General features: G+C 36.7%; 1 protein-coding gene across 1 annotated transcript in view; it reads left to right on the forward strand.

The window, feature by feature from the left end:
- Window positions 1-22,651, forward strand: part of LEKR1 (leucine, glutamate and lysine rich 1) — a 178,865-nt gene that overhangs the window by 130,083 nt on the left and 26,131 nt on the right. The window contains exon 10 of the mRNA XM_039236030.1: window positions 19,505-19,598. Coding sequence (XP_039091961.1) covers window positions 19,505-19,598 — 94 coding nt within the window. The remainder of the gene's footprint in view (window positions 1-19,504; window positions 19,599-22,651) is intronic.

Below are 22,651 nucleotides of genomic sequence, written 5' to 3' on the forward strand. Positions count from 1 at the left end.
ACAGAGCATAAGCAGGGGAGGGGCAGAGAGAGAGGGAAACACAGGATCTGAAGCAGGCCCCAGGCTCTGAGCTGTCAGCACAGAGCCTGATGCGGGGCTCGAACTCACAAACTGTGAGATCATGACCTGAGTGGAAGTTGAACGCTTCAGCGACTGAGTCACTCAGGTGCCCCATGTTTTGATATTAATAAAAGGATTTTATGTATAGTCAAACCTAACAGACATGAGAAAAATGAAAGTTTTCAGTTTCTACACCCTGCTAGCGTCTGCTGGGTTATTTCAATGTCTGTACCAAATGGATGATAGCAAAATAGCCAGCGCTTACTCAGTGTTGAGCCAAAGGGTAGATCTATGAAAGCCAAGTTAAGAGGCTATCAGGAAGAAAAATGACTTTTTGAAAGCTGTTGACACTACTATCCAAACCCTCCTTGAAACTTTGTCTTCCTTTGACTCCAGGGGCAACCTGTTAACCTGCCCCTTTTCTGTCTCTGTTTTGGTTCTTTCCCATTCCCTCCTGTGATCCCCTGACAGCAGACATTCCCTAAGGTTCACATATGAACTTGGCTTTCCTCTCTCCACTTTCTTCCCCTCAGTAGTAAACTCTCAGCTGAGCAAGTTTTCTCTTAAAACTTTGATTTGAAGCGCCAGGGGGACCTCTAAATAGAGGTGTTTCCAAGCAGCTTGAGATGTGAAAGTCCCTTCAAAACAAGAAGCTGGGCTCAGGAAAAGCTTTTAAAACAGAGATACTTGATAACACCCACAGAGCTTCAGATTCGGTAGTCCTGGGCGGTGTCTGGAAATGGGCTGCACGGCAACATCCCAAACCACTGTCATGGAAGGACCACAGCCAAGCAGGCTGCCAGCTGTGCTGTGTGTGTGCTCCTGTAGACTCAGCCAGTCTCCTGGTCTCCTGTACATGCTGCCCCTCCTCCCTCACCCCCCCCCCCCATATTGGAACCTCTGCCAGAACTCCCCTGGGACCACTATGAAAAACATGTAATTTAGAAGCTATGTAGCTTCAGCAAAGGAGAAAAAGAAGGGGTAAAAGCCAAAACTGACCCAAGAAAAAACCTGGTAGAACTGAATTTGAGACAACAAAAGAGTTGGTGACTAGGAAATAGTTGAGGTATAGGACACATCTATTTAAGGATGTACGGCTTTCTTCCCCTTCCCCCTACTCAGCTGAGGAGGCTCTGTTAGGAGAAGAAGCTCCATGGGAAGGAAGAGAAGTAGGTGCTTTGAGATCACAGATGCTGGGGGTAGAGGTCTGCCAGCTTGGTCACAGATGCACTGAGGCTGAAGAGAGGTCTTTGTGGATGAGGAAGAAGGCAGCAAGGCCCAGTGGGCGGCACCAGAGAAAAGTACAGCTTTTTTCTAACTTCTGTACAAAGGCAGCCCTGTGCTCTCATGCTTCTGGGTTATAAGGTCTTATCAGCCAGGCCCAGAGCTCTGCCCGGAACTGTCAATTTGTGACACTACCTCAGGACCATAGTGGATTAAGTAGGGTTTGGTGGGCTTGCCTGCAGGCCTAGTTCCATTTTATTTTATTTCTATGGTAAAATGTGCTTGGAATTCCCTATAACCAATTACAGATACATTTTATAAGGACATATGTGTTTAAGCTTGGAGACTGCCCACAAGTAACACTTAGAGAAATTTATGCACTAACATGTGGGCTACAGCCATACTGCCGAAACTCGCAGCTGTCTGTAACAGCTCTTTATGCAGTCCCAAGAGCTGTATTAGCACCATCTTGGTAAGTTCCAAGAAAAAAAATAGCAAAATACTTATTGTGATTGACTTGCCAATAACAGGATGGGGTAGTGAGAGCATTGTTGGAGGAAACGCATAGTTTTAACCTAAGTTAGGTGGAAGTTGCTTATGTGTAAATTCTTCTGTGAAATAAATAGGTCTACATCTCTTTGTCTAGCTCTTTATATATTTTAAATGAAGTTTATTTAAGTATTCCTTGTCCCTCCAGACAGGTATTTTTCAGGCTATAGGGAAGGGTTTTATTCCCCCTCCCCCACACTTGTAACCTTAACTTCTTTTCGATTCCTGGGTCTTCTCCTTTCTCTCTTTGTCTTTGGTGTTTATTTGTTTTTCATTGAAGGCTATAAACCCTCTCCCCAGAAGAGTATCCACAAAATCCAGCACATTTTTTCAGGAGGTTCATGGAGTTTCTGACCTTTCTACGTATGACATGATCCCATGATTAAACATGGCTGCTTCCTCATGCTCTCTCTCCCCTCTCCTCCTTTTCTTCTTCTCCCCATCCTGTCCTCTCCTTTTCTCCCTCTCAGATTCTTTCACATGCAATCCATAGGTATCATAGTTGTGGGGACCCCTCTACGGTTTGTGTGATCGTGTCCTAGCAAGATGCTGTGCAGTGTCATGTGGCACTCAGTAGAAGGAGTAAGGGATCTGAAAACCAATCTGGACTCCGCTGTCCTAGCCACTTGCCACAAAGGAAGGAGCTCAGTTTTCTTGTATAAGTATGCCGTTCCCCTCTCCCCTTACCAAGCCTTCTGTCTCTAGGTCTGCCCCCACCCAGAGGGAGTATAGTTTCTAAATCACCTCTAATTCCCAGAGGGGAAGTCATTTCCAAATTTGCCCAAAGAGCTGGGGCCTTCACCTGTGAAGCAGGTGTCACTTTCCACAGTTTCCATATGAGGAAAGAGGTTAAACAAGGCTATATCTCTCACTCAGTGTCACATAATTGGCAAAGACAGAAATCAAGGTCGTTGTATCTCACTTTATTACCCACTTCCACTATACTTCATGGAGTTCCCTCAGCATCTGTCTTGAAGAGCTGTTTTGTCAGCTTCTCTTGTGTGACTTCTTTCTCAACTGTGTTGTAACACTGAGCCTTTGGGGGACTCACAGCCCTGCAGAAAGCAGGAGAACCCAGAGTGCTCCCTTTGTGTCTCCTCTCCCCCTCTCCTCACTTATCCCACCCTCCATTCTTTCAGGATTCTTCCATTCACTCTATAAATATTAGATGGTGACTTTTGTCTTCTATTCTGAAGTGTCTTGGCAAAACCAGAAGTGAAGCTTTACCTTCAGAAGGAAAATAGAATAATAACATCTCATAACACATTTTAGAAGATGAGAAGCTTAGTGTTTAGTTACTTTAATGAGTCTTGTCATATTTTCATGAAAGTTAAAAAAAAAGAAATATAGAATATAAAAAAGGACTCAGAAGCCATGAGTATTTAAAGGGTCTGTTACTTCATGGTTTTGTGGCTTAGTATAAAAGAATGGACTTTAGAATTAGGCAAACTTAGGTTTAAATCTCAACTTGACCAGTGTCAAGTTTGGACAGCTTAGCCACTTTAAGGCTCATTTTCCTTACCTGTAAATTGGGGAAAGTAATAATAGCTATCTTCTCATGAAGACTGAAGCATCTAGTATTATACCAGGTAGGTTGTAAGTGCTCAGAAAACAAGTTCCCTCTCTTTCATTCTTCCTTATGTTGATAACCCCTTAAAGCATCATATCTTATTAATGTTTATACCCTGCACTAGTGATATAGACATTTATTAAATGTCTATTGAATTCAATATTCTTTACTCTTCAAATTGTAAAGATTAGTCAATGGAATGATTCAATTTGGATGCTATCCTATTAGTTTCAAGTATTATGAAACAAAGCATTTTAAGTAATAACATTCTAAAATAATAAACCTCATCATGTTTTTTTCCCCCAAGACTCCCTTCTTCTTGTGATTTCCTATCTATCAACAGCTTTTAGAGGCTTGCCAAACTTTTTATCATAGTACAGGCTTAACTGCTTTTAACTAAGGCAAGAGTTGTGGCAAAATCAAAATTATCTCTTTGATTGACAATGTGAAGACATCTCTAAAAGAACAACTTGTGAAATAGAATTTAAAGCTGTCGTTTGGCATTATGGTTTGACATTTGTTTGCAGTTACGTTTTTAACTGCAATTAAGAGAATCTAGATTTTTGCATGTATATATGAAATTAGATCCTCATTTTCTTTTGGGTCTAAGAATTTAAAAGTTAAAATTTTAAAAATATATAGTCTTAATTGCTAGAGATCCTAATTTGCCTATTGTGCCAACTCCAGAGATGTTATTTTTAAACAATATTTCATGAAATTGCAGGGTAGAATGCTAAATAGCCACACCTCTCTCTCAAATATGAAAAGCAAAGGCACCATGATATACTGCAGGGAGCTCAAGATCAAGCTTGAGCCAGCATTGCCTCTTGTGAATTGTGTCACTTAAATAGTCATTTACTACTTCAGGTTCTTTTTTCTTCTAAAACTTAGGGAATTTCATTAGTGTATTATCAAAAAATGGCATGAAAGAACACTGCTTCCCCAGGGACTAAAACAGTGCCTGATACATAGTAGGCACTCAATAAATATTTGCTGGATAGATAGATATATGGATGAGAATTAATTTAATCTCAATGAAACCATTGATTGCAGGATTTTTTAAAGTTGATGTATTTATTTTGAGAAAGTAAGAGAGTGTGTGTGCAAGCAGGGGAGGGACAGAGAGAGAGGGAGAGAAAGAATCCCAAGTAAAAAGAATCCCTCACTGTCAGCACAGAGCCTGATGCAGGGCTCAGGCTCATGAACTGTGAGATCATGACCCGAGCTGAAATCAAGAGTCAGAGGCTTAACCGACAGAGCCCCTGATTGTAGTATTTAAAACTCAAAAATACCCAGTATTTCTCTCAGGTTCAGAGAACTCCTGACTTCTCAAAAATCAGAGGTGGGAATACAATCCAAACAGCTGGATTCTAGTGATAATCTTCTTTATTGGATTCTTAGGAAAATCTAAATTTTAGGACCTAAATCTGAATTGTTTCCTATAACTCTAAAACATCTTTATCTCTAGAACTGGTTCTGAAGACACAATTAGACGGCTACACATTTTCAGCTTTTTGTAACATGGAAAAATATGCGATATGCATCCAACAATGTTTTATTTCTTATCATTTCTCTAGTGTTCTAGCAAAAATATTCATGAGAGTCAAAGCTGATCCTTTGTAGTTTCTTTCAACACAAGTGTGTCTTTTCTTCATCAGTGTCTTAAAATGGTTTTATTTTCTTAAACAATGTATAAGCCTTCCATCTATACTACCTAAGTGTGGTTTTATTTTTGGAAGTAGGATTATCTTTTTCATGCATGTAATCATCTCTGTATATATTGCTCAATGCCTATTTCACGCTAATCAAGGGCAGTGAATGTTTGTACAATCATATACGATTATTCTTTCTGCCTTGTCCCACTAAAGAATCACACAAGGGTTCTTAGAGTCTGGATCAGAGGCTCAGCAGGAATCAAAGAGATCTGAAAGTCCTTCTCATTTCTGTAACCATAAATATCAAACAAATTTACCACTGCAGACTTTAAGTTCATAATTTTTATAACAGTTCACAGAAAACACCTCATACTCTCTGGAAATGTCATAAGGAACTTCATAGCTATGAAAATTCAGTGAATAATTATCACTTCAGTAACATCGTTTAAACCTTAGCCTATTATATTTTAGCTTCTATAATCTACTAGACTTTCACAGTTTTTGTTCTAAAAGGAAACACAACAGCACTGGTGTTCTGTACTGAGTCCATCAGAGGAATGTATATGGAATGGATTCTACTTTTGGTGGTATCTAAATTATAACTGTCTCCAAGAGAGACTTTGAGAGAAATTTGAGTATCTCAAATACTCAGCACCGCCCATTTTACAATAAAGGTAACTTCTAGTATATTGACAGACACCCATCTGGAAATGCTCATTGGAATTTTCTAATCAGTAAGACCTCTTTTCAAATGGGAAACCTGGCTTAAGAAATAAAATGGAGCAAATTGCCAAGACTGTGCTGTCTGCTACTTCTAACAAGTGTATGGCCAGCCACATCCATTCTGTATACTGGCAATTTGAAAACTAGGTCAAGTACTACTTCAATTTCCTTTGCTGCTCCTCTTTATTTGATTAAGTTTACTATTATAAGATTCTAACCTCATAACTAAACTTGTAGAATATCACTTGAAGGTAGACTATGCCATTAGTTTTCTATTGCTGCTCTACCAACCACAAATTTAATGGCTTAAAACATCACAAATTTATTATCTTAAAGTCAGAAGTCCAAATGAGTGTTAAGGAACTGAAATCAAGGTGTCACTAGGGCTGATTCTTTCTGGAGGCTCCAAGGAAAACCCTATTCCTTGCCTCCTCTGGCTTTGAGAGGCTGCTGGCATTCTTTGGATCCTAGCCTCATGGATCTAATCTCTGGTTCCTTTGTCACATCATCTTCTTCCTGCATGTTAATGCTCTTGCCTCTCTTTTATAAAGACCTGATAATTACATTTAGGGCACAACCAGTTAATCCAGGATAATCTTCCCATCTCAAGACCCTTAATTTAATCATATCTGCAAAGTCCCTTTTGCCATATAAAGTAACATGTTTACAGGCTCTGTGGATCAGGATATGGATTATCTTTGAAAGAAATTACTCAGCCTATTACAACTATGTTAAGTTAAAGATGGCCACTATTAACCCTATAGGAACCACTAACATAAAACTAAACAAAGACTTATAGCTGATAAGCCAAAAAAGTAGGTAAAATAGAATCATAAAATCCAAAAGAAGGCAGAAAAGGAAGGAAAAGGACACAGCCGATGAGACAAATAGTAAAAAGCAAGGTGATAGATTTAAGTCTCACTACATCAACAACTCAATTAAATGTAAATTGTCTAAACAATCCAATTAAAAGGCAAAGATTATCAAATTGTATTTTTTAAAAATTAAGATTCAGCTATAAGCTGCCTATGGGAAATTTATTTTAGATGTAGAGACACAAATTAAAAGTAAAAGAAAATAGAATATACACCAGGCTGACATTAATCTAAAGAAAAGTGAAATGCTATTAATATCATATAAAGTAGATTTTAGAACAAAGAATATTACCAGGAATAAAGAAATTCATTTCATAATGGTAAGTTACTCAATTCATCAGGAGGCCATAACAATCCAAATGTGTATGCATCTAATAACAGAGCTTAAAAATACTTGCAGCAAAAACTAATAGAACTGAAAGGAGTAGACAGATTCACAATTATTGTTAGAGATTCCAATAGCCTCTCACAGTAATAGATAAAACAAGTAGAAAAATCAGTGAGGCTACAGAATATTTAAATTTTACAATCAAAGTAACCTAATTGACATTTATACAACATCCCACCCAACAGCAGGATATACATTTTTTTCCCAAAGGTATACAGATATTCACCAAAATAGATCATATAATTGGGCTTTGAAGAAAACTAAAGAAATTTAAAAGAAACAGAGTATGTTCTCTGGTTACAATGTAGTTAACTTAGAAATAAATAACAGAGGGGTGCCTGGGTGACTCAGTCAGTTAAGCATCCGACTCTCAATATCAGCTCAGGCCATGATCTTGAAGCCCTGAGATTAATCACTGCATCCAGCTTCATGCTGAGCTGGAATATTCTCTCTCTCTCTCTCTCTCTCTCTCTCGGTCTGCCCTCCTCTCTCTCTCCTTCTCTTTCTCTGTCTCTCAAAATAAATTAAATAAAATAAATAAATTAATAATTAAAAAATGAAAAATGAACAGAAAAGTATCTGGAAAATCCCCCCAATATTTGTACACTTTATAACACAATTCTAAGTAAGACATAGGAAAAGAAAATATCAAAAGGGAAATTACAAAGCATTTTAAACTAAATGGAAATATCAAAATTTGTAGACTGTCACTAAAGCAAAACTTTGGGGAGTAAACCTAGAGCACTAAATGTGAAAAAAGAAAATAAAGGTCTCAGTTCCCACCTAAGAAACTAGAAAAAGAAGAGTAAACAAAATCCAAAATAAGAAAGTTAAATAATAAAGATCAGAATAGAAATCAATGACATAGAAAACAAAAACAATATAGAATATAAAAAGTCATTTCCTTTGAGATCAATGAACTTAAATCTCAATCTAGATTGATCAGGAATAAAACAGAATTTACCAGAATGAGGAATGAGAAAGACAACATTACTATATATTCTTTATATATTAATATAATAATAAAAGACTATTAGTAACAACTTTATGCCACTACTTTTGGCAACTCTGATGAAACAGAAAAATACTTTTAAACATAAACTACCAATGTTCACTAAAGAAGAAATAGATAATCTGAATTTATAGTTTAAAATTTTCCCACAAAGAAAACTTCTAACCCAGAAAGTTTCATTCATGAATTTTACCAAGCATTTAGTGAAGAAACAATACTACTTCTACTTAAACTCTTCTAGAAAATTGAAGGGGAAAGAATAGTTCTTAATTTATTTTATGAGACCAATATTACCCTGATAATAAAACCTAACAAAAACATTACAGGAAAACTAATAAGCCTATATCCTTCATGAACACAAATGGAAAAATTCTAAACAAAATTTTAGAAAATTTAATCTATAACCTATAAAAAGGAAATAAATTGTGAATATGTGGGATTATTCCAGGAATTCAAGATTGGTTTAACATCCAAAAATCAACCAGTGTTATTTGATATATTACACTAAAAAAGAAAAACTATATGATTATGCCAATAAAAAAATGACAATACATATATTACCAATTTTTTAAATATCAGCAAAGTGATACAAGGCATCTACAAAACCTACAGATAACATCATACTTAATGGTAAAAGACTAAATTCTCTCTTAGGATCAGGATCAAGAAAAATATATCCACTGTTACCACTTCTGTTCAACATTGTGCTGAAGGTTTTAGTCAGTATAATTAGGTAAGAAAAAAGGCGTCAGACTGGAAAGAAAGAAATAAAACTGTCTTTATTCACAGATGACATGCTCACTAACATAAAAAAAGAAAACCTATGAAATGTACAAAAAAAGTTCCTAGAACTAATAAGTGAATTTAGTAAGGTTGCAAGAAAAAAGATAAACACCCAAAGTCATGTTAATTTCCATATATTTGCAAATAACAATTGAAATTAAAAGCAGTATCTACAAAAATAATTCCAAATGCATAAAATACTTAGGAATGAATCCAACAAGAGATGGGCAAGACCTATACACTGAAAATTACAAACATTGCTGAAGGAAATTAAAGAGAATCTAAATAAATGGAGAGCTATATAACGTTCATGGAACAGAAGTCTCAATATCATTAAGAGAACAGTTATCACCAAATTAATTTATAGACTCAATGTAATCACAATAAAAACACCAGCAGAATTTTTGTAGAAACTAACAAGCTAATTCTAAAATTCACACGGAAATGCACCAAGATTCACATGGAATAACCAAATCAACTTTGAATAAAAACTGAATAGTCAAAAGGTCAAAGTCAGTACCTAACTTCAAGACTTCCTATAAAGCTACAAATATTTAAGACAGTGTGGTATTAGTCTCAAGAGAGACAAATAGATCAGTGGGACAGAATAGAGAATCCAGAAATAGACATACATATATGGTTAATTGGTTTTCTACATTGCTACCAAAACTATTCATTGGAGAAAGGATAGAGTATTTTGAAACCATTGGTGCTGGAACAATTGTATATACAGGTACAAAAAATGAACTTTGATTCATACTATGAAATATGTATACGTATTCAAAATATAGATCTAAATTCAAAATCTAAAATTGTGGTGTATTGATACAATAAAATACTACTCAGCAATAAAAATGAGCCACCATCTAAGAAGGGATATCCCCCACATCCAGGGTAGAGATCCTCACAGTAGCTTCCAGGGGAATTTCAGAGTCGTGATGGGCTCTACCTGGTGCGCACCTCACAGTGAGAGGTCTATACTATCATGCCTGACTGACATCAGACTTGGCCACTTGACTTGTTCTTGCCACTGAAATGTCAGAGAATACACCAATTCTGAGTAGAAGACAACAAACCCAGTGTTTGGGAGATTGTTCTTTTCCTTCTGCTCTGAAAAATAGCATTCCGGGGTTAAGAGTTTCTCCTTGTGCAATACCCTGGAACAAAACCTGTAGAGCAGCGCAGCAGATGACACATAACATGAGCAAAAAATATACTCTAGTACTTTAAGCCTCTGAGTTACAGATATGTTATGTTTGAGATGTCTCTGAAATGTAAAAGTAGAGCAGTCAGATGGTGAGTTAGATTCATGAGTCAGATACTCAGAGACTAGATCTGAGCAAGAGATAAAATTTGGGAATTGTCAGCATCTAGACTGCATTTCAAGGATAGGAATGGATAAGATCACCTAGAGAAAGAATAGACAGGAAAAAGTGCTGAGGGACATGAACATTTAAATGACAAGTACAGGAAGATGAGTCTGCAAGGGAGAAGGGAATGGCCAAATATTTGGAAGAAAGCTGCAAATGACCTTTTTAATGTAATCTTTTGCTGTCCTCATTCTTTGTTTCTTCTACTTTGCTTCCTTTTCTTCAGCTTAGAGACTGCTACACAAGCATCAGAATCACACTTTGAAAGATAAATCTTCCTTTTACATTACTGGATTTTGAGAACCATTTGGACAGGGATCCTGCCTTCCTAATTCACCTCTGTCCCTTGACCCTAGTACGCATAGCAGATAGTAAACCTCACCCACCTAGTCACCGGCCCATTCCTTCACCTTAGTCTCTCCCTTTGATTTCCTTTTCCTTCACATACTGAGTCTACACTGTGTTCAGGCTTTATCACTAATTGTGTTTTTATAAATATTGAGTATCTACAAAGAAGGTTAACATTGGTGTAAAGCATAAAGAAGTACAATACAATGAACATCTATGTGTCAGTCACTCACAGGTTAGGAAAAAGAACTTGACCGTTAGCTTTGAAGTCCCTTTGTGCTTCTCCCCAGTTCCACCACAGTGCCCCATTCCCCAGAGGAAAACACCAACTTGTATTTTGTGGTTCCTAGTAAACTAGACATTGGAGGGGAGCTTCCTCAAATGGATAAAGAGCATCTATAAAAACCTACAGATAAAACCTGATGTTTCTTTGCTTCACTTTATAATTTTATCAAGTACCTAGTATGTTTATATTCCTTTAAAAAAGTTAGACTTTGCATATATTTTATCTTCATAAAAATAAAATCATACTGTATGTATTACCCAATGATTTTTTTCTTTGTGCTCAAGATTATGTTTCTAGGATTTGTCCGTTATGGTACATGTAGTTGAAAAGCATTCATTTCTTCATCTGTGTTCTAAAGTATACCACAACTGATTTACCCTTTCTTCTTTATCTGTATTCTGTAAGTTCTGTTATATAGCAATTTTATTACTGTCCAATTCTAAGTATTTTCAAATATCAGTTATGATTTTTTACTTGACCCATGAATTATTCAGAAATACATTTTTTAATTGCCAAATACATGGCGCTATTTTGCATATGTTTTGTTATGGAGGTTTGTTTCCTGAGAATATGGATTGTAACAGTGCTGTTCAGTAGTATAAAGTGAACCACATATGTAACTTAAAACTTTTTAATTGCCACATTAAAGGAAAAACATGTAAAATTAATATATTTTACGTAACTCAATATATCCAAATTATCATTTAAATGTGTAATCATCTTTAAAAATTATCACAGATATCATAGATTTCAAATCTGGCACGCATTTTAAATTTAAGCACATCCTAATTTGAACCAATTACACTTTAAATGCTTAGAAGCTACATCTGGCAAGTGGCTACCATATTGGACTATATCAAGTTAATCAGGCAACAATTGTTTGAAATTTACTTTCTGGCCTAGGATATAATCAATTCCATGTAAGCTTGAAAATAATTGTGTGTTTTTCTACTAATTGGGTACAGGTTTATATATATATATATATATATATACCTCAAACCAATCATATTTGCATTGTTAAAATTCTCTATTTTTATTGAATTTTTTTTCTGCTTGACCTTGGGTTGTTACATCACACATTACAGGAAAGATACTCACATAACAGCCTGGAGTTGTGTGGTGTACATTTTCGTGGCCTTGTATGGTGGTCCCAGAGACGGACTTATAGTCTGATGGACCTGTATTGAAATCTACCACTATAGTATGGATTTGACAATTTCTCCTTACAGTCCTATAAATTTTGCTTTATATATTTTGAGGTTATTTTAACAGGTGCATATAAATAGACCATTTATGGTGAATTAACCTGTTGTTATTATTATAAGTCCAGAATGATTTTGTCTTCAAGTTTACTTTGTCTGATATCAATATAATCGCATACTTCCTTTCTTTTAATATTTCCCTGTTACATCTTCTCCAAAATAATAATAATGGGTTGCTGCATAAAAATGAAATCTTTCCATGTCCTTGTGTTTTAGGAATGCCTCTTATAAAGAACATACGGCTCAGGTTTGTTTGTTGATCAAGCCTGTTTCTCTTTTTTAACTTAAGAATTTAATTTATTTACCAGTACTGTGATTGTTACTTTAAACTTTCATTTTTTTCCCTCTTTTTCTGCACTGTTTCTATCTTTGGGGCCTTTGGGTGGAGGGGTATTGTTGGAGTTTTGTTTATTTCCTTTGTGCTTTTCATCTAATGGTATATTCTATTCCTATTGTTTTAGTGGTTACTCTTGAAATTTTACCATGATACTTGGTAAAGTCTAAAATTAAACTTGAGTTCTGATTGTTGCAATCCTGACATACAGTATACAGCTTAGTGTTTTAATTCTATCCTTTTGTTACAACCACTAATTACACATACTCAAAACTATTATTTTATACAGATATTTGTTTACAATTACCTGCATGCAGGGCTGGCTACATAATTTTCAGGACCCAGTACAAAATGAAAATGTGGGACTTCTTGTTCAAAAAGCTACAAAGAAGCTTTGTCCTCACCTTCACAGTCTCTCTTTCAACTTGACATGGTGTTTTCTTGATGACTATTGAATGTTGTGCTTCCTTGGGCATGGAGAAAACCTGGAGAAAACCATGCAGGCTTTCACAGGAACCCTATGCCCTGAGGTGCATATGCCCAACACCCCCCCCACCCCCCCACCCCCGCATACCAGTGCCTGCACCTGGGCCCACACCCAGAGGAAGGCAGCAGATTTCTGGCAAGGGCTGAGGAGGAGGGGTAGGAGGTGGCTGGAGGTAGGACTGTATGTGAGCCAAAGTTCCAGGACCTTGGTACATGCTCAGTTGTCCCATCAGACCTCACATAAAACACAAATTTAAAGATAAAATTATTAAGAATTTTTTTGATGATGACCATAAAGCATTAAATCTGAAGCACAGGACCGCCTTCTGAAATTGGGCCCTGTATCACACACCCAAGAAGTCCTCCCTGCACCATGCTTGCAGGTTTCTTTGCTCATCATTTCTTCTTGCATGCCTCACCTTCCTCCTGAGATCTTATCTCTTCCTGCAAAGCATATTCTTTAGAAGGTTCTTTAGTTAACGGTCCTTTAGCTGGTAGTAAACACTCTGATTTTATTTGTCTGAGCATATTTTATTTCAGTCTCATTCTGAAAGATAGATTTGCTGGGTACCCAACTTTAGTTGCTGGTTCTTTTCTTATAAGATTTTGAACATATTATTTTGCTGTCTGACTTCCTTTGTTTGTGTTGGAGAATAAGGTTTCAATATGTTTGGGTTCCTTTGAAGATAATTGTTTTTTTTTCTCTAGCTTCTTTTAAGATCTCTACCTTTGATGTTCTTCAAGTGTACTACCAGGTGCCCAGATGGAAGATTTATTTTTATTTATCTTGCTTGGAATCCATTGAATTTCCTAGATTTGTGAGTTAGAGTTTTTCATCAATCTGGAATATTGCCTCAACTATTGCTTCTTCCCCCTTTTCTCTCTTTCTGAAATAATGAATAGATATATATTAGATCTTTTCACTCTATCCACCATATATCAACTTCTCTTTTATATTTTCCACTTCCTGTACTACACTCTATATAATTTCTTTAAATCTCCCTTTTAGTTTATTACTTCATTTTTTAGCTGTGAATAATCTGCTACAGGACCACCCACTGTTTTTCATTTTGATTATTATATATTTAATTTCTGCAAGTTTGATTGGGCTCTTTTTCATATTTCATTAGTCATTTAAATCAATCCTTTATTCTTTTAACATCTGATTTTGTATTCTGTATCTGAAAATTCAATACTTTAGAAAGTATGAGTTTGATTATGCTGTCACTTGTGTCTGCTTATTCTTTCTCTTACTGGCTTTTTTTTTCTTTTATAGTTTTGCGATTTTTTTAAAAATTATGATCTCATAGATTTTGACTCTTTATCTGTAGAAAATCTTTGAGTCCCAGGTTGAAGATAGATTTTTTTGCCAGAAATATCACTGTTTTTCCTACCAGGCATCTGGAGACGGAGTTAACCTATTACCACTTTAAAATATCTTTTCAACAGGAAGCTCTTTTTTTTTTTTTTTTTTTTTACAAATAGTTTATTGTCAAATTAGTTTTTACATAACACTCAGTGCTCATCCCCAAAGTGCCCTCCTTCATGCCCATCCCCCCCTCCCCCCACATCCATCAGTCCTCAGTTTTTGTCAGCATTCAAGAGTCTCTCATGGTTTGCCTCTCTCCCTTTCCCCCACCATTTCCGCCCTTCTTCTCCCCCTTGGTCCTCCGTCAAGTTCCTCCTAATCCTCCTATACGTGCAAACATATGGTATTTGTCCTTCTCTGCCTGACTTATTTCGCTCAGCATAACACCCTCAAGGTCCATCCATGTTGCTACACATGGCCAGATTTCATTGTTTCTCATTGCCATGTAGTATTCCATGGTATAGATAAACCACATCTTCTTGATCCATTCATCTGTTGATGGACACTTAGGCTCTTTCCATGTTTTAGCTATTGTGGAGAGTGCTGCTATGAACATTGGGGTACATGTGCTCCTATGCCTCAGCATTTCTGTATCCCTTGGGTAAATTCCTAGCAGTGCTATTGCTGGGTCATAAGGGAGTTCTATTGTTAGTTTCCTGAGGAACCTCCACACTGTTTTCCAGAGGGGCTGTACCAGTTTACATTCCCACCAACAGTGCAGGAGGGTGCCCGTTTCTCCACATCCTCGCCAGCATCTAGAGTTCTCTGATTTGCTCATTTTAGCCACTCTGACTGGCGTGAGGTGGTATCTCAGTGTGGTTTTGATTTGTATTTCCCTGATGAGGAGGGATGCTGAGCATCGTTTCATGTGTCTGTTGGCCATCTGGATGTCCTCTTTGGAGAAGTGTCTGTTCATGTCTTCTGCCCATTTCTTCACTGGGTTGTTTGTTTTTCGGGCGTGTAGTTTGGTGAGTTCCTTATAGATTCTGGATATTAACCCTTTATCTGATATGTCATTTGCAACTATCTTTTCCCATTCCGTTGGTTGCCTATTAATTTTCTGGGTTGTTTCCTTGGCTGTGCAGAAGCTTTTAATCTTGATGAGGTCCCAACAGTTTATTTTTGCTCTTGATTCCCTTGCTTTTGGGGATGTGTCAAGTAAGAAGTTGCTGCGGTGGAGGTCAAGGAGGTTGTTTCCTGCTTTCTCCTCTAGGGTGTTGATAGTTTCCTGTCTCACGTTCAGGTCCTTTATCCATTTTGAGTTGATTTTTGTGCATGGTGTGAGAAAATGATCTAGTTTCATTCTTCTGCATGTTGCTGTCCAGTTCTCCCAACACCATCTGTTAAAAAGGCTGTCTTTTTTCCATTGGATATTCTTTCCTGCTTTGTCAAAGATCAGTTGGCTGTATACTTTTGGGTCCACTTCTGAGTTCTCAATTCTGTTCCATTGGTCTATGTGTCTGTTTTTGTGCCAATACCATACTGTCTTGAGGATGACAGCTTTGTAGTAGAGGCTGAAGTCTGGGATGGTGATACCTCCCGTTTTGGTTTTATTTTTCAGTATTACTTTGGCTATTCGGGGTCTTTTGTGGTTCCATACAAATTTTTGGATAGTTTGTTCTAGTTTTGAGAAGTATGCTGGTGCAATTTTGATTGGAATTGCATTGAATGTGTAGAGTGCTTTAGGTAGTAATGACATCTTAACTATATTTATTCTTCCTATCCATGAGCATGGAATGTTTTTCCATTTCTTTGTGTCTTCTTCAATTTCCTTCATAAGTTTTCTATAGTTTTCATCATACAGATCTCTTGTATCCTTGGTTAGGTTTATTCCGAGGTATTTTATGGTTTTTTGTGCAATTGTGAAGGGGATCAGTTTCTTGATTTCTCTTTCTGTTGCTTCATCATTGGTGTATAAAAATGCAACCGATTTCTGTACGTTGATTTTGTACCCTGCAACTTGGCTGTCAACAGGAAGCTCTTTGAACCACTCAGTGTGAATTCACAATACAAACCTGCATTAGGGTTAGTTTGTGTTTACAAATTCTTGTGAGAGATTTATATTTTTCCCTTTGCCTAGCACCCAAATTCAAAACCAGTAATTTTCCTTTTCTACCTTAAAAGGTGTTATTTGAATTTTACACATAGTAGGTGTGAATTTCACACATACATTACACATGCAGCGCTTTGAGATGCAGCTTTATACAGGTGAGTTTCCTAGTAGACTCTCTCTCTTGAGCCCTTCATGGCTGTGATATTTAAAGCTGAAGTTCATCAGATTTGGAAAGTACCTTCAAAGTGAGAGTTGGTTTCAATGCTCATCTTATTGGTGAGGGTTCTTCCTTTTACTTGATTTTTTTTAAGGTTTAGTTTGGAATAATTTTATATTTACAGAAAAGTTACAGTGACAGTACAGAGAGTTTATGTTTCTCTTTGGCCCATTTTTTATAACTATGACACATCTGTAAAACCTAAGAAATTAACATTGGTGTAATACATTTAACTCATTGTCAATAATTAACTAAACTACAGCTTATTTCTATTTCAATAGGTTTCCACTCATATCCTTCCGTTCTTTCACTTGAGTTTTGTTCTCCGCATCCTTCCCACATTTTGTCCAGCTCATTGATGAATTTAAAGATTTTTTTTATAAGTTAAAAAATGTTTACTTGGGCGCCTGGGTGGCTCAGTCAGTTAAACATCCGACTCCCCCTCAGGTCATGATCTCACAGTTTGTGAGTTCGAGTCCTGCATCAGGTGAGCTTGGGCCCTGCTTCAGAACTAACATTGTTTTCGATGAACACAAGCCCCACTTCGGGTGAGCATGACGCCCACTTCTGGGGAACCCTGCTTCTCTCTCTCTCTCTCTCTCTCTCTCTGTCTCTGTCTCTGTTTATCTCTCTCTCCACCCCTCCCGCCCCTCGTGGGATTCTCCCTCTGTCTCTAATGGGATTCTCTCTCACCCTCTCTCTCTGCCCCTTCATTCACTTGTGCCCCTCCCCTCAAAAAACGTTTACTTATTTTCAGTAGGAAAGTTGTCGAGGTACCTAGTCCAACATACTTCTGGAAAGAGAAGTCTGGGGAGGTTTTTTTTTTTTCCCAATCTCTTTCCCTTAAATGATATGCATAATCCTGGTTACCAAGTCAAATATGTCTTCTTATGCTTGTGTCCTTAAAGTTTTCTAGCCTAGAAATGTAGGCACTATTTTTATTATGGTAAAAGCATTAAATAATATAAGGGTGAGACTAGAAAAGAAAGCAAGAAATAGACTGAGGGTCTATAATAATACTATAGGTGAAAGATAAAGTCAAGAACCTTAAGAACCTTAACAAGGCAGTTGGTAATGGGAAAGGAAGAGAGGAAATAGTTTGAGGTGCACTCAGGAAGTAAAATATAGAATCTGGTATTGAATGGATGTAGCAGAACATGGAGAAGCAAGAGTCAGAGATAACTCAGAGATTTCAAACCAAAAATTTGGACTCTTGAAGATTTTCAGAAGTCAAAAGGAAAAGCAAGATTGGAGCAGGTGATGGTGTATTTGTTTTTTTGGATGTATCTGGTGTTAATGGGTCATTAGGGTGGAGATGTCCAACAGGTAGTAATAAATGAAAGTCACAGTTTTGAGAAAGGAGTCAGAACTAAAAGGAGCAGGGTGGTGATGGAAAACAAAGAGATTAGAAAGAGGAATAAGCAATGGAGAAGAATCACCTGCAGAGAAACTGAAAAAGGTGTTGGAGATTTTAGAGGAGGGAAGGAACCCTGATCAACAAGTGCAGTTTTGCCACTACTTGTGATATTCAAAGGCTTAATAACAGTGCCCCTCCCTGTGAAATGCTCTTATGGGGCACCTGGGTGGCTGAGTCCGTTAAGTATCTGACTTTGGCTTAGGTCATGGTCTCATGGTTCATGGATTTGAGCCCCATATACTGCCAGCTCAGAGCCTAGAGCCTGCTTTAGGTTCTGTGTCTCTGTCTCTGCACCTCCCCCACTCCTGGTCTGTCTCTCTGTCAAGAATAAATAAACATTAAAAAAGAAAGGAAGGAAGGGAGGAGAGAGGGAGAGAAGGAAGGAAAGAAGGAAGGAAGGAAGGAAGGAAGGAAGGAAGGAAGGAAGGAAGGAAGGAAGGAAGGAAGGAATGCTCTTATGAATCTTTTGCACTTACTTCTACCCAAAGGATTACAAACTAAGCCTTAAGATCCATTTATATGGGGGCGCCTGGGTGGCTCAATCAGTTAAGTGTACAACTCTTGGTTTCCACTTGGGTCATGATCTCACCGTTCATGGGTTCAAGCCCTGCACCGGGCTCTGTGCTGACAGTAGGGAGCGTGCTTGGGATTCTCTCTCTCTTCCTCTCTGCCACCTCCCCTACTCACACTCTCTCACTCAAAATAAATACATTTTTTAAAAAAGATCCATTTTTATGCATTAAAATATTAAAATGTTCTTTTTATTTTCTTTTCAATTTTAAATGTTTTTTTCTATTTTTAATTTCTAGGAGAGAGAGAGAGAGAGAGACAGCGTGAGCAGGGGAGGGTCAGAGAGAGAGGGAGTCACAGACTGAAACAGGCCCCAGGCTCTGAGCTGGCAGTCAGCACAGAGCCCGACGCGGAGCTCAAACCCACGAACCGCGAGATCATGACCTAAGCAAAAGTCGGACGCTTAACCGACAAAGCCACCCAGGCGCCCCTATTTTATTTTCAATTTTAAAATGTTTTGTACTATACCATATCTCAAACACTACCCTCTCTCTAATTTGATTTGTTCCTGTCAGTACTTGAGACAAGTAAGAGAAAAATAAATATAGCAAGAACTACAAACGTGTTGATTTTATGGCATATCCCAACATATTTTCCTTTTTCTTTTAGGAAACAAAATATTGTCTAGTGTTAGAATTTAGTCATAAACTTTGGAACCATGATGTATAATGTTTTATTATATTTATGACTCCACATATGTTGTTACTATTTCATGCAAAAGTAATAACTTACTAAGCAAAAATTAGGAGAAAAATACTGAGAAAATATTTACCTTATATGTAGTGTTTATAAATTGCTATGAAAGGTTAAAATAGTATCTCGTGGTAGTATTTATATTGTTAAAGAGAATAAACAGACTAAGTTGTGAAATACTATTCTCAGAACCGGGAACCGCAATTTACGAAGAGTGTCAGGCTAAGTCTTGATTCATTTGTTGGGTTTATGGTTTTCAGGGAATTAATGCTGATTTCACATCAGAAAAGCATCGAACAACTGAAGGAAACCCTTAGACAGAAGCTGCTGAATGATGATAACTGGAGAGAGAAGGTAACGATAATGTAACTTTCATCAGCATGTGTCTTATTTGCTTTTTCAAAATTCTATGTTTGCCAAGAGACTATTCCAGATATCTTTCTTTCTATGCACATCTTGATTTCTTCTAGAATTTCCTAGACCAAATATGCTTATAATATGTGTCTTTTCCATAATATTAGACAACATAATAGGAAATAATAGGTAAGAACAGAATTTGAAATCTTGTAAAATTAAGATAGCCCCTAGTAATTTTTATTTTTAAATATTTACCTTTTTTCTGTAAACTGACAGAATCTGCATTTGACCACATCCTTAAAAGCAGGGGAATATTAATTCATTCCTACAATTTCTCTGCTTTTAAGAAGATAATACAAGAGAATAGAAAATGATAGATTCCTCAGTTATGAACTTTTGACAAAGTAAAAGGAATAAGTATTTAGCTCACTATTTATAAAGAAAATATTTTCTCCTAGAGGATTGAAAAATGCATTGATTTTTGTCTTTGGACTTCTCTAAATATTTCAGAGTTTCAGTAATAAATATGTATTAGCTTAATAATTTTAAAGGATTCAAATAATATTCTAAAAATTGTTGGTCCCTACCTTCTCAGGCCATGTACTAGTCATTGAGACTACAACCATGATCTCCCTGTCATAAACTTCTGATACTTCTTGATTGATCCCTGGATCGTATCCTGAACAATGTCCTGAAGCCTTTCCAACTTTTTCTCTTGCCCAACTGATACCTGTCCCTAGCACTTGCCTTCATCCTTCATTTTTTAATAAGATTGTAAATTTGCATCTAGTACAAGAACTGGCTACTGAAATTCAAATTGCTTGCATTAAGTCCTGACAACCTGTTTGGTTTTATCACATTCTTCTCCTTGTTGACCAGACCCTATAACTTGTAACCTCAAGCAATAAGCAGTGGCCACATTCAAACTAACATCACCTGGACTTTTCACTGTACCATCCACCAAGCTGAAACACATTAGATATTGTTGCTGGCTCAGGTCAGATCTAAACTTTTCACTTTCATTTCCAATCTTTACTCAGTTGTCCATACTCAGGCATTACTAGCCCTCTACAAATCAGTCTCACTTCCCTTGTCTCTCAGGGATAGCATGCTCAGGCTGTAAGAGAAATGATCGCTAGAACAAGAGTTCCATAGAGGCAGCAATTAACACTTGAGAATATGGATTAACATTGCTCTAAGTGTCTCGTTCTTATTTTGTTTTATTTTGAAATATGGGCTTTTTTTCCCCTTCTTCTCTAAAGCCCACATTTCTCTAATTTTTATTAGCCGTGGGGTACTCAGTTGGCTAGTCTATTCTTTTTTTTTTTTTAATGTTTTATTTATTTCCGAGAGAGAGATAGAGAGAGAGAGGCAGCATGAGCAGGGGAGGGTCAGAGAGAGAGGGAAATACAGAACCCGAAGCAGGCTCCAGGCTCTGAGCTGGCTGTCAGCACAGAGCCCAACGCAGGGCTCCAAACCAGGAACCCTGAGATCATGACCTGAGCCAAAGTTGGATGCTTAACCGACTGAGCCACCCAGGTGCCCCTTGGCTAGTCTATTCTTATTCACTTCCTCCATCCTTACCAACCCATATTTAAAAATACAAAAAGATGATCAACCAACAATCCAAAGAGTGCAAATTAAAACAATGAGAGATTACTTTTTATCCATCCAGTTGACAGAGTGGTTTTGGCATTGTGGTAAGGTCTAGTAAGATAATCTTTCACACTCACTCTTTAACGGTGTGGAAGTTACAGCAACATTTTAGAGAGCAATTTAACAGTATGTAGAAAGTGATACTGTAAATGTCTCATCTTTTAATGCAGAAATTTCACTGATGGAATTAATGTGATTAGAGATTCACATATTCTCCCCTTCCCTCAAATGCCTGAGCTCCTCTTAGACTGATAGAGTAAACTTTCCTGCCTTTATTTGTTTAGAAGTTCTTTATCTCCATGGTCACAATCCATGAAGTACTTTCAGATACAATACACTGGAAAAGTTTCTGCATTAATGATGTACTCTTATACTGCTGTTTACTGTACCCTGTCCATGAGGTGCTAACATAAGTAGGCCAAGTTAGTGTTAGCATCTGATCATATAAAAGTGTTAAGGATCTTACTTTATGCTGTTAATTTGATGATGCAAATAAACCTATGTAAGATTTTCTAAGTACTGAAACCATGGTATCATTCTAATAAATTATTTATATCATAGATGTATTTTGGCATGTATAATTTTTTATGATATAAATGGGCATTTCATTTTGTTGAGAGGACATGACTTCTTGTTAATAAATCTTATAATTCAGCTTAGCAGTAAATCAAGAGCCAGACCAGTAAAGCCAAGGAATTATAATTATGTCTTGGCTGTGTTAGTTATTGAGACTATGAATAAAAAGTTCCCTAAAAGTCCTCTCATGAGAAAGGAGAATTGCTACTATGACATTGTCATCTCTTTCTTGGGTCACTGTGCCTTTGTGTAGGAATGAAATGTTCCCTTTACAAATATATAATACACATATTAGAATAAACTTCATAACTTAAATGCTTTTAACATTCAAAAAAAGTAGATGGCAATTTGTGCCTGTGCTTAATTATTTTAGAGTATGTAAAAAGCACATAATAGAATCAATGGTTGCTATGCAACAAAGATGGCACATTTTAAAATAACTGTATATTTACCAATTGCCATAGATTTTTGTTTATTTCAAGTATTCCTTTGATGTGAAGAAAACAAATTAATGTGTATGCTGAACACTTAAAATTGGTTCCAAATGCACAGTGTTGCTACTTCTTAGTTAAAACTTTGGTAATTAAGAAATTTCCTATAGCCAGAGTGCTGGCATTAAGTGATAGTCATGTGTTGACTATTACTTTGTAGTGCAATAAACAAATTACAACCAAATATTTTCTTAGATTCTTACTAAGATATCATCACATTTAGGAACATTTTAGAATTGTATTACTATTGACCTCACTTTAAATAGTACATAAAGTATTTAGAACCCAATATTTTATGACAAGTTCATCCCTGTACATTTTGTTATT

This window comes from Hyaena hyaena, unplaced genomic scaffold, assembly GCF_003009895.1.
Source record: "Hyaena hyaena isolate Hyena2069 unplaced genomic scaffold, ASM300989v1 scaffold_105, whole genome shotgun sequence".
NCBI lineage: Eukaryota > Metazoa > Chordata > Mammalia > Carnivora > Hyaenidae > Hyaena > Hyaena hyaena.